General features: G+C 48.7%; 1 protein-coding gene across 1 annotated transcript in view; it reads right to left on the reverse strand.

Moving 5' to 3' along the window:
- Nucleotides 1-3134: 3134 nt before the first annotated feature.
- Nucleotides 3135-12871, reverse strand: part of LOC113409436 (alpha-L-iduronidase-like) — a 71056-nt gene continuing 61319 nt past the window's right edge. Inside the window, exons 11-14 of the mRNA XM_026663342.1 lie at nucleotides 8926-9051; nucleotides 7735-7811; nucleotides 6638-6738; nucleotides 3135-3235 (exon numbers count right to left, since the gene is read on the reverse strand). Of these exons, the coding sequence (XP_026519127.1) occupies nucleotides 3135-3235; nucleotides 6638-6738; nucleotides 7735-7811; nucleotides 8926-9051 (405 nt within the window). The remainder of the gene's footprint in view (nucleotides 3236-6637; nucleotides 6739-7734; nucleotides 7812-8925; nucleotides 9052-12871) is intronic.

The raw sequence follows: 12871 nt of genomic DNA on the forward strand, positions 1-12871 counted from the left end.
CAGAGGCTGAGAGAGACGAGAGTGAACCGCCCTCTTTCCAAGTGCTACCATTTCATCATCATGGACTTGCCAACCTGCCACCTCTCCCCCACCTCCCTCCAGGCAGATGTTGCTTTGCTCATGCTGAGAACAATGAATGGCCATTCGGAAAGTGGGCCTTTCTTCATGACAAACTTTCAGTTATGGAAAATAATGGCAACTTATCATTAAATACCTTTTCAAAAGCTTCTCATTGCACCAAAGCTCCTCAAGTGGTTATACAGGCAGGAGCGGGGTATTCGGGTGTAAGTATGTATAGCTAGAGGTGCAGGAGGGAGAGGGATTTGGGTTGTACGCACACACAGGTGTATGGCAAGAAGGAAGAGGCAGGAGTATTTTAAGGTATGGAAGTGCATAGTTAGGACAACCACTCAACTTTAATTTTGCCCTGTTAGACTCTTCTAACGTCCCATGGAGTTAACTCACTGAACTCTTGGGCGTGAGCTACACTTGAGTATTTTGAGTGTCAGTTCCCCCCCTATTCTTAACTTAAATTCTCCTTCAGCAGAAACCATGGCAAATACCTACCTTGATTAAGGTAGTGTAGTGCTTGGGGCCCCTGATTGGATAATTTCTTTTGAAAGCTAAAAGTTTCCCCCTCCGCAAGGTTTCACTTCAGGATGCAGAATTAAGGGGTCTTAACTCTGCATTTCTATGCATTAACATTGTTGGATGTCATTTAAGTTTAACGGTAACTGTCTTTTCTGGTTTTGATGATCTGTATGGGAACACGTACAACATCCCTATAGCGTATTCTCCTCTGAATTTCTGAGCTCTACAGCGATGAAATGCTTACACGATATTATAATGTTCAGCCACTAGGTGGTCTCATGCGTAACATACCTTTCCTGAGCTGGGAACAGCCAGACCTGGCAGTGCATTGTATAGTTAAGAGAACACATCTCTGGTATCTCTCTCCACGGTGAAAGTGCTATAGCCAGTCCATATCTTGTACAGGCGTCTGACCCGCTAGTAGCAGCCCTGCAACCTACTGTGTACAAGGAGTACATGACCGCTGCTCTCAACCGTCTTAACTCCATCTTAGTGGTTGTTACCTAGGCCTATCAATGAGGTAGCGGTACAAAACACATATCGGTGGTGATGGTGGTGGTGGGGGGATTGCTGATGGCAGACACACAATCCTGACACTCAAATGTGGAGGTGGACCAATCGCCTTTGAATCCACAATGCCAAATGCTTCCTCCATCTCACTGTACAGCAGATTTCATATTGCAATTCAAGTATGCATGCTTTGTTATACTGGTGAGGAATTTTATATCATCACAGAGAATATGTTCATAACAGAGGCTTGTTCCTTCATTGTAAAATAGCCTAGCTCTTTTCACTGCAGTGATCTTTCCCTCTCGGAGTACTTTAAAAAAACACAATACAAAGTGCTCCAATTATGAGGGACCAGATTAACCTCACAAAGCGCTTTGAGTTATAAAATAGTCATTAGCATGTGCACAGAGGTCTCACCTAGAACTGTGCAAAATAGCAGATTTTTCAGCTTGGGGGCCACAATCTTTCAGATCAAGGTCAAACTACACTTTGTTCTGTTGGAGTTTTTACCTTTTGAAATAAAACTGAAGCAAAATTCAGAACAAAATTGTTTTGAATCCAAATCAAAATGTTTTGTTTTGAAACATGTTCCATTTGTTTGGGGTTTTTTGTTTTCTTTTCCGACCAAAACAATCTGGCAAATTTGACACGAACTTCATGCGATGTTTTGTTCGACCCAAATACCCATTTTTGGTGAAAAAATTTAATCTGACAAATATTGCCCATCTCTACTGAACTCAATATTCATTACTCCTTTGTTTTGTGTGAGGCTATAATCTGCTGTAAAATAGTGCAAAATACACCATTCCCAAGTGTAGATTTTCTAGTTAAAATGTGTCCATTACCAGCCATCTGTCACATACAAAAGCATGTAATGCCCAAATCCGATAAACTTATAAAAGCCTCTAATGGGATCCTCTCTAACAAACATTTTGCTGGCCATGAGGGTAGGCATGGCCCAGGATTTCTGTCACAAGGCCTCGGTTAGTTTAAAGACAAGGCACACTGGGGGTTGTAGTCAGCAGCAGGAGCATGTGACTGGGAGGAAGCAAGGCCTGCTGGGAAGAGGGAAGTAGGATTTAAAAGTGCAGGGTAAAGGAAGGTGAGGTGAGAACAGCCGCTGTCTGGGGATACTCTCCAGAGACCCAGCTCTGAGCTGGCGCTATGGGGCTCCCTGCTGCGAGGGGCCGAGACGGGGCCTGAGAAGACCAGTGGGGGTAAACATCCAGCGAGGGAAGGTGGCTTGAACCTTCTGAAAAGAAGGGAGAATGAAAGAGGCCAGCGTCTGTGCTGGTGAGGTGCTGCCGGGCGAGGGGAAGGTATCCGCAGACCCCCTGAGGCGGAAGGACTTTGCTCACGCAGGCGGGGGCCCAAGAGTGAGCAAATGGCTGCCTGGAAGCTGCTGCACAAAGGGGTGAGGAACGTTGTACTCCCTGCTATAGCGGGACAACAGACTGCACTGAAGTCCCAGCATCCTCCGGGGAAAGGGACTGTACTAATTCGGGGAGCCGGAGAGAAGAACTCCAGCTGCAGGAGGGCAGAAGAGGCTGTTCTCTTCACTCGTTGGACCCAGCAGCAGCCAGTATCCCACATCCAACCAGGACTGCAGATCCGGTGAGGAAATTCAGTCCCAGCCTCCCCTCCCCTCACAGGAGAACACTGTCCTCTAGGCCCAGGGGCGTGAGTTGTTGGCTCTGACTCCATACATCGACACCAGGCTCCTGTTACCCCAGTATTCGGGGGGACCAGCTCTATTGAAACCACTTGAGTTCCACCAGCATATAAGAGGCCAGGCCAAGGCACAGTTATTTCTTCTTCACTTTTACACACTGTTTGGGACAACACTTGTCTTCAAGCTCCAAAGGGTTCGCAGCGAGAACAGGAGTGCAGTGTTGTAGGCTAGCCCGCTAATTCCCTTACTAGTGAGGCTGGGGTTTCATCAGAGGGTTGTCGTTTGCAGCAGCATAACCCCACTCTGCTACGCGCTGGAGACAGATGCAGATTTCTCTTCTGGCGGTTGGACGGTTTTGCACTCATGCGAGAGCTTCAATGTATTTCACAGGAATGGAGAAGCGGCCTGGCTTGCTCCAGTAGTCGACGGCACGCACTCTGTAAAAGCCCGAGACCGTGGTTCCTGCCAACAAAAAAGTTAAAGCGCGGTCACTGCAAAAGACCAACATCTGCTGTGTGGGACCATCCCTATTCCTGTGAGAGACGCATTGGTGGGATGGAGTGGGGATGGGACTGGGGGCTGGCTTCTACCAGGAGTTCTACATACTTGGTAAGTATGGCCCATTTGTTCCCAGCCCATGTACCTGGCCAGGTCTACGGCCAGCTGTAACTGATAATCCTGAGGAAGTTAAGCGTAGTCTCTCCCGAGTGGCTCCAAATATCTCCCCTAGCCTAAGGCAGGATCCGATTTTACCTGGGATGAAGTGAATAGCTGTGGATTGTCTTTAAAAAACACGAGAAAAAGGTAAATGCAAAAAGCTGGCAGTGATAAGCCAGGTAAGGCATAAGCTAACATTCCAGCAACATAAAAGGTAGCTAGGTTGCTCAGAGGGGAATTATTTCTGTCAAAATGCAGAGTTTACTGGATTAAGCTACACATCCTGTGGGTAACATTATATGCAACAGTTCATACTGCCCTTGGGGTCTTCACTAAGGCACTACCTTTCTTTGTGCTTATCTGTGCAACTTGAACTTGCACGAACACAGCCTTTTGAATTTGAAAAAGCACCTGATTTTAGTGTGTCATACTCAGGGGCGTGCCGTGACATTTTCAGCAAGGCATGCAATTCTACACTGGCATGCAAAGTGTGACCACTTGCATGGGTGTTCCGGGGGCCAGAGAAAATCGTCCCACAAGCACAGCTAGTCCTGTGGCACGCAGTGCATGCGTAGCATACACGGATGGCATGCCACTGGTTGTACTAGATGACGTTGTGCTGTTTCCAGTTGATGGCTCTGTATCTCATTAGAGCACGTCACTCAGAAGCCAAGTTCTCCTCTATTCCATACAAACCTGATCAGTTTTTATTAATGTAACTAAAAACATGCATTTGAGTCAAGAAACTTGGTCTGGGGCGCTCTGTATTATAGATACTCATCCCGCATTGTTTTCAGCTTCTTTCTCTGAGCCAGTCGCTGTAGCACTTATCCCTTACTTTGGCCAAATACTTGCTGACTTCAACAGCCGTGTTCCCTGATTCGCAGGGAGCAGCCCTGATGTTGTTAGGGCTGTCTACGGTCTCACGTTTAGCCATGGGAAGGCTGAGGCTATGTTGTGTTCAGCCCTCTGCCAGTCACTGGCAGCACACGTAGAACTGAGCCCACACCCAGTTTTCCAGCGGGTTGTTCAGACCCCTGGGGAGGGAAAAGCCTCAGCTAGATGTTTGGTGGAAGTGCAGAATCATGGAAGTAAGACACTTTTGTGAAAAAAATCACGGTGGGATTGCACCACCTGACTGTCCAGGGTCAGAATCTGTCGCCTGTGCTGCTCCGGTCATGCCACCTGTGTGGCACAAAGGGAGGATGTTTGGCTGGGAGGACACCCCCAGCGTAAGTGGGTTGATAGCAGGTATAGAGCTGGCGTGGCTGGCTCCCATGCCCAGGGAGGGGCAGTGTGCTCTGGCTATCCCTCCAGGAGCCTTTGCCAGCTGGTGCAAATAAACAGAAGCTCTCAAGATGTTCTAACTTCAACCACAGCAGAAAATCAGGGACCCTGCTCCTGCAAGACCTCTTCCCCTTGCCCACGCTGTGGTTCACCTTGTGACCCTAAGAATCCCTCTCAGTGCCAACTGGCAAAGGGTCCACTAGTCTGTAACAGCCACTCCTCTCAGGCCTGACAAACTCACTACACCTGACACACTGCTTTCATAGTACTTACCCCAAAAGGCTTGTGTGAGGTGTCTAATGGAAGCTTACGTCACACTGAGCCTCATAGGCATTGGGTGGTGTACATACGGGTGACATTTAAGAAGTTGTGTGTATGTACTGAAAATAGGTGGATTTAGACTGTCTCCCAGGCACGCTTGGTAAGTTGGTTTTGCCAGACAAAAGGAAGGTGAAGTCACCCGCCCTCCGTTCAAATGTTAATCAAGCATTGCAAAGCCAACACAAAGGACGTCCCATTTACACCTGCGAGGCAACAGGAAAAACAGGTGGATGGGGGATGGGAAAGAAAGAGTAGCTGGCACCCCTGGAAGGAAACCACAGGGCAGTCACCCTGAGCCTGGGGGCAGAAACAATGGACTTTGGGGTGTAAGAGGAAAGCACAAGGACCCCTCTTTTATCCTGCACTTGGGGGGTGACCGGGCAGTGCAGTTACACCACAAAAACAGGATCTCAGCCAACCTTGGTTGAAACGCTGCAAGACAGGGCTGAGGTGAGAAATCACTTTAGACAAGGTTAGCCTCCTGTTAACGTTAAGTCTGAGTCTAGTGCAAGCGGGTGATGTTTCTGTGTTATTTGCAACCTGTTGTTGTGGTTACCCATGGTCACAATCTCATTTCCCTTGGTTAAGAAATAGATTTGTTTTCTCTATCAATAGATTACGGTGCTGTGTTGTTATGCTGCGGCTCATACTCAGCTGAATCAAACAAGTGTTTACTATTCCCTTGGGTGTAACGAACCTGGTCATGGCTGTGAGTGTCCAGCAACATGGGTTGCACGTTACAGGGGATGCTTTCAGAGTGGCTTGGGGGCCTATTAAGGAGGGGCTGGCAGAGCCCTGAGGAGAGTGCTTGAGTGGCTGGAGGGGTCCCGGAGCTGACATCCAGCTTCCACAAGCAAAACTCCCTCACACAGGAGGTGGGGGAAGCAGGTGACTCACAGGCCTGGGCATCCCAAGAGAGTATCACACACCTACACCTTGAACTCAAGCACAGCAGCTGATCTGGCCCCTGATGTCATCTGTGGGGCCTGTCTAAAATGGGAGTCTGCCCTGCTTCTGATGAAGTCACTGGCAAAACTCCCATTGCCAATAGCAGAGTCAAGATCAGCCCTGTGCCGGGTAAGCGCCCAGGGCAGGGACCATACCCTCCGATGCTGTAAAGAACCACATACACACACGGCATGTAGTGAAAGGAATATTACTGTGAATAACTGTGTGGATAACTTAGTACAGCAACATCTGGCGTGAGCTTTCCTTCCCTGTCCGTCCTGCCCGTGTGCTGTGGCAATGGAACACAGGGGCCAAGGATGGAGGTGCTTCTAGCATTCAAGCCACTGTTGACTTCAGTGGGAGTTTGCTTCAGTGAAAACTGAGCAAGGACCTCAGGATCATATGCTTAGGGACAGATGGTGCAACCACTATCCATGGTGACCAGGACTTACTCACAATAAGGGCGCATCCTCTAGCCCTAAGAGTATGATCCCCAGGAGAGGAACCTGGTCTCTTTTTTGGCAATGAAGCGCTTTGAACACATCTAGCTCTGTATTCCTTAAACTTAATGACAAATATAACGTAGTACGCTTTCAACCGAGTGAGAATGCTGAGGGGACAGATTAAGCTGAGTGTGAGCGCTGGCTTTACCTGGACTGTAGACCCAGAGCGTGAAGATCGTGTCTCTGGCATTAATCCGTCTGTATGCTTTTCCGTCCGATGAAAACTCAACTTCGAATGTTTTCAGACATCTAGGAAAGAAACCAAACACCTCAACTGGCTGCTGGTGACCACGGGATGGCCACATCTCCCCATCCCTGTCTCGTCTGTGCAGGAGGGTGAGGAAGAGAAATGCTTGGCATTGCACACAACTGACCAGGAAAGTCCTGTGCTGCAGCAGACCCTCCCAACACAAGGAGCAGGGGTCATGACTCGAAAAGGCCACAAAAGAGCACCAGAGCCTTTGTCAAACTGGTGAGCCCCTTCAGCTTCCCCAGACACCAAGGGGAGAGACAAGGCTAAGCACCTCAGTGGAGATATTCAGCATCTCACAGGCGTAGGCCCAATATGCAGGAAAGCCAGCACTTACTGAGGTGCACTAACCAACCCCAAAGGATGCACTGAGTTGGCTGTCCTGTGTCCCCAGTCTGCACATTAGTCTATATCTGTTGGTTTCTGGGGTAGCAAGTCTACAGACAGACAGCTACGTCTTCTGACCTGGACACAATCCTCCCCCTTTATCTCCGCATTCCTCATTACTCACATCTGGGCAACTTGGACAGGATTGGATAAAGCAGCATCTTTTAGTACAGGGGCTTTTGTGGTGCCTCCTATCGCCTCCAGGGGAGCAAGACACCCTGAATTGCCATAAAAAACAATGAGGAGTCCTTGTGGCACCTTAGAGACTAACAAATTTATTTGGGCGTAAGCTTTCGTGGGCTAAAACCCGCTTCACAGATGAATTGCCATTGTGTGTTAGTGAGGCTGCAAGCTCGGCTCATGCTGAACGGGCAGGGTAGCCAAGAACCTGCTCAAGATTTCCTCCCGGGGAGATCGCACGTGGGTTCGAACAGTTGTTCTGGTGATTAAAGCTACTGTGCTTTGGAAAAAATTGACAAAGTGCCAGGGATAATGCCTATCACTTCGCTGAGAGAGTAAACATTGCTTAGCTATTTAATACCTAGGCCTGATAAGATTACATCTATGTCCTGGTCTTACCTCTATCTCCGTCTTAAAAACACACTTACTTCGAATTCACGCAGTCATCGTCCCAAAGTACTGCAACCTGCCCCTTTGTCAGAGGGATCAAGTGAACGCCTGTCACCTGAGAGCAGAGAGAGGCCCACATTAATACAGAGGGAAGAGGTGCGTTGTTACGATAACACACTGATGGTGCAGCAGCATCGGATCATATTTAACCCCTTTAATACGTAGTCTTGGCTTAACTATTTTGAAGTAAATGGGTAGCTGAAACTTCGGTGCCTCAATATGGACTTCAAATGAAGTAGCCTGGTTTTCCCAAGTAGTGAGCACCAAGGAGCTCCCTTTGATTTCAGGGGGAACCTTGAAAAAAAAAATCATTCCACGTATTTTGATGCCTCAATCTGGACTTAAACTCAGTTTTAGATCCTTTTGCTCCAACTTCTTGGCCCCACAGTTCTGTAGCCCAATGCTCTCAACTCCCCATATGTCCCCTGGCAGTTAAGGCTACTGGGCACCTCACAGGACATGCTTACCAGGCTAACAGGCATCACAGCTATGACTGCGTCTTATGTGTGGTTATAAAACATTTGAACAGGCCCTTAGCTGAAATGTTATTTTTAACGCTTGGCTTTTAAGCCTTAAAGCATCCGACTCATCTTCAAGACTAGAAAATGCTGTACTTCCCATTATTTCCTTAATGATTTTTTCCAGGACTGGGTAGGTTTGACTTTTAGCTCAGTTGGTTGCCCACACCACCTGCTGTGGGGATGTTTATCCTGGAACGTGAGTCATGGAATCGCTTTGTCACAGGAAAATTTGGCTCCTGGCTGAAATAATTCTCCTATGCTACCTTTTAACAATGAGCAGACTCAGGCATTGCTGCCTTCATTAACTAAAGTCTGATAGCCCAATAGGATATGTCTATACTGCAATCCCACACCTGCGGCTGCCAGCTGACTTGGGCTCTGGGGCTGTTTAATTGCAGTGTAGCTGTTCGGGCTTGGGCTGCAGCCCAAGGTCTGAGACCTTCCCCCCACGCAGGGTCCTAGAGCCCAGGCTCCAGCCTGAGCCCGAATGTCTACACTGCAGTTAAACAGCCCCTTTGCCTGAGCCCATAAGCGCAAGTCAGCTGGCACAGGCCAGACCCTGCAGTGTAGACATGCCCATAGGATTCAAGCAGGCTGTACGGGAACAGTTACAAACTCAGTCCCCTGACAACGAATCATGGTACCTACTTGATTGGGAACAGAGTGAGGTCTCGCACAGACGTGGATGAGGAAGACCGATGGAAGTGGGAGTTCCTGCTTCAAGATCAGGCGGCCGTCCCCAGGAAATCGGAATGGTCCGGTCACCACCGGATCCTGCAAAACCAAAGCCGAATGGAGGCGGTGCATAAAGAAATCAATATTCACCATTCTTTCTACACTCATTTTATAGCTGCTGATTCCACAGTGTAACGTTGCTGCACCTCTAAATTAGCACTGCCACTTTTAATGGCATTTAAAAAGTTTACAGCCTGCTAGATCATAACTTGCAGCATTTCTCAGTGAAACAGGAGACTAATATCTATTCCTCTCCTTTATCTAACGGTTCAGTGATTGTAGGGCCTGTTTGCCTGGCTAATTAGTTAGGACCCAGATGCCCAAAATGTGGGTTGTGACCTCAGGGAGCGGGGGGGGTCAAAGAAGGTCATACAAGATGCCCAGGTTTGCAAATTTGGTAATGTTGAAAACAGGAAAAAAAGGATACGCAAGAGCCTTGTAATGTGTTCCATATGGCCAGCACATGGCTGGGACCTCCGTTCAGTGTAGATTAGCGCAGGATGTGAGTGGGCGCAGCAGACAGCTAAGAGTATTAGACCTCTTCCAGTGTGTGTGTGTGTGCCTGATACACGACAAGTCCCACAAAGAGCCCTTAGGCCGACATGAAGTGCAAGACGCCATGCACGAACCCCACTGCAGGACTGGAGCAGCGGAGCAGTTGGCCAACCCTGAGAGCACGGCTGAGCCTCGCATGGACTGGCCATTGTTTGGTCTTTGCTGGAGCTCAGTTCTGGTTGAGGGACGACTGGTGGAAAGGGCAGCATCAGGCTATTCCTATGCCAATGTGGAAATGGGATGGACACGTATGATGTATGGTTTATTGGTTTTGTGAGTGCCGTGTGCAGTTTGTTCCAAAGGGCTGCATCGGAGTCCGAAGCCTGCAGAGTCACTGTGATCTTTAGAAGCCAAACATCCATCGCTGAAAGGAGTCTGAGGTTTTAAGGAGGGAGCCTGAAAACCAAGGCCACTTGCATGCCAGTTTGAGTAATGACACAGAAACGCCCTTCTGATTAGCTATCTTTGCAAAGCTCGCCACAGTGCAAGGTGCACATGGTGTGCAAAAGAGGCACCTTCCCCCCGCAGTGGAAATGACTGAATTATAGGAACAGCTACTCGCTTGAAACCAGCGTCAGCCCCTTTCGTGACAGTGAGGGCGTTTACAAGCTGCCGACTGGGCAGGGGAGGAATAGGTTAAGTGTCTGGCCTGCAGACAGAGCCTGTAGTTAGCTCTGCCCCTCAACATCTGCCAGGTAATTCAAGCCTGGGGGTGTCCTCTGCAGCTGGAGGGAATAAGTGGGAGAAAGCAGGTTTCAGAGAGCTGGTAGAGTAAGGATCTCATGGATGCCTGAGCGATAAGTAAAGCAGTCTGGGGGGAGGAGGCGGGAGAGTGCTGGATACCCAAACCAGGGGAAGTTCCTATCTACTTCAGACTGAGACGGGGGAGTTGCATTGCCCCACATCACCCTTAACTTAGCCCCTAGGCCTGAGAGTACAGAAGGAAGCCAGCAGGCTTTCCCTGAGGGGAAGGAAAGTGCAGGCTACAGACTGTTCATTCACACAGTCAGTGGGCAGATGGGACCAGCTGTCCTCAGTCCCCCAGCCCTCTGAATTTAAGGCACCAGCTCTTTAAATGCCCAGTGAATAAGGGCAACTCCAGACCCCCCTAAGGAAGAAGGGAAGGCTGGGAGAGACCTACAGATATGTTGATTTTTGTCTCTCTGGATCTAACCCCAGCTGTTGACATCCAGCACAAGATGCTGGTTTTGTTATGGAAGGGTTCTCTCTACCTCTCCGCGAGGGGCTTTTCTGTCTGGTTCCTACTGTGGCTGGTCAGCTCTCTTCCACTAGCTCCTTGGACATACAGAGTGCTTATTTGAGACTTTCCATGAAGCAGCTGCAGATCTCTGCTTTCCGTGCGAGTGGCGTATTGCAATCTGTGGGGACAGAGCCCAGCTGATGACAGTTAAAAGCAACCTGATCATATGGATCCTAAACATCCAACCTAGTGCCTCACACTTTCATACGCTGTGTGTCTGCAAACCTGCACCGGTCCTTCATCAAGCTCTGAACTAGTGACCTGCCCAGAAAGCTGTCCAGTGAATGGAGAGCTTTTGCATTGCCCTAGTTTCCCACCACCAGTAGCTCCTCTCACACTAGCGAGGTGGCTTTCATGAGGCAAAGTTCCCGTTCTCCTCTTGATTTTAAGGACAGAGGTGCAGGTTTTCCTGCGTGATCAGCATTCTCCCCTTGCTGACGCCTTCGCCAATTCATCCTGGGTTTAATTTACTGATGTACGTGGGCACTTCATTGAGCTTCACTCTTCTCTCCAGCCGGGAATATCGATGTTCTGTCCAGGCGTAACAAGGCAGACGCACTCATTGTAGAAAACACCCGGAAGCTGATAATCAAGTGGAGTTGTTTCCTCTTGTTTCAGACTCTATTGAAGAAACTGAGCAGCTGATAATTCAGCATTTGGAGGGAATTTCAGACCCAGCTGTACTTCCCTGATGTCCCACACACAAAGAGGAGGCTCACCAAACACTTTGTCTCCCTTTTAAGCTGTTGCAGCACTTGGCAGTAAGATTCATGCCAGGCCCTCAGCCAGCTTTGGATAGCGCTGAAGGAGGAGGCTGACTAAGGTGTAAGATCTCATCCCACTTTTCTCCTTGTAGTTCAGCCAGTCAAGTTTCTAAGATGGTGGCGATAAGTGTAGAATTGTGTAGACTGTCAATCACAGTTCCTTAAGTCTGTTTAGCCAATCCAGTCGGCACTGTCTTCCAGCAGCCAGACAGGTTTCTCCATTGTGCCGAGTACAATGTTTCTCTTTCATGAATTTTGTATAATTAGTTAGAGCATGGTAGTTACACGCCTTTGGCCTGGTCGTAGTTAGGGATCAGAAGTCTTGAGGGAGGGTTTGCAGATATTCTTTAATCTGTAAGTTATTATCAGCTCCAGAAACTTGAGAAACTCGGTAATAGGGCATTAAAAAACCACAAAGGTGAAATCCAGCCCGTATTAAAGCCAATGAGAGTTTTGCCACTGGCTCCAATGGTGCCAGGATTTCTCCCAAAGTGTCACGTTCACTTTCTGGTTTGGATTTATCTTCAGAGGAATGAGAGAGGAGATTACTTGCTTTAAACATCTGTTACTGCTTGATCAAGGCAGGGCAGTCGCTTCTTAAACGGCCGGACAATCGGTAAGGCAGGTTGGTGATCCGCATTCAGTCCTATTGGCTGAATGTTTAGTAAAAGCTGCTACAATGCCAAATGTGTTGGAATTGCCCATCTCTGGTGGTTGGCGGGCTGCACATGCTAACTGACTTACAGCCACCTGTCTGAGACTTGTCCTACATTTTATTTTTCCCCTGGTCAGTACTACTATGGACTTAGATTTAAAATATAATGTAAAAAGCAAAGAGCAGACACAAACAAGAGGGTTCCCACTGATCTCTGCAGTCCCTGAGCAGTCTTAAAGCTTTCGAGCAAGCGGTAATGCAGCTGCCCGTCTAGGCTTATCATGGTAATCAAGGAGGAAAGAGGTGATAACCACATGACTCAGTCAATGCTAAACTTAGTATCTAAATAATCCTCCAGAAACAGCAGTTCTCAAACTTTAGCAACCCGAGGACCCACATTTTGATTAAAAAATTTTCAGGGACCCCTAAGCCCCCTTGATCAGCCCCAGGCCCTGCCCCCACTCCACTCATTCCCCCAAGTCCCCACCCCTACCCCTCCTCTTCCCGTCCCCCACTCACTCCATCCCCCCTCCCTCCATCGCTCGCTCTCCCCCACCCTCACTCACTTTCACTGGGCTGGGGCAGGGGGTTGGGGTGTAGGAGGGGGTGCGGGCTCTGGGAGGG

This window comes from Terrapene carolina, unplaced genomic scaffold, assembly GCF_002925995.2.
Source record: "Terrapene carolina triunguis isolate 2854851 unplaced genomic scaffold, T_m_triunguis-2.0 Scaffold33356, whole genome shotgun sequence".
Taxonomy (NCBI): Eukaryota; Metazoa; Chordata; order Testudines; family Emydidae; genus Terrapene; species Terrapene triunguis.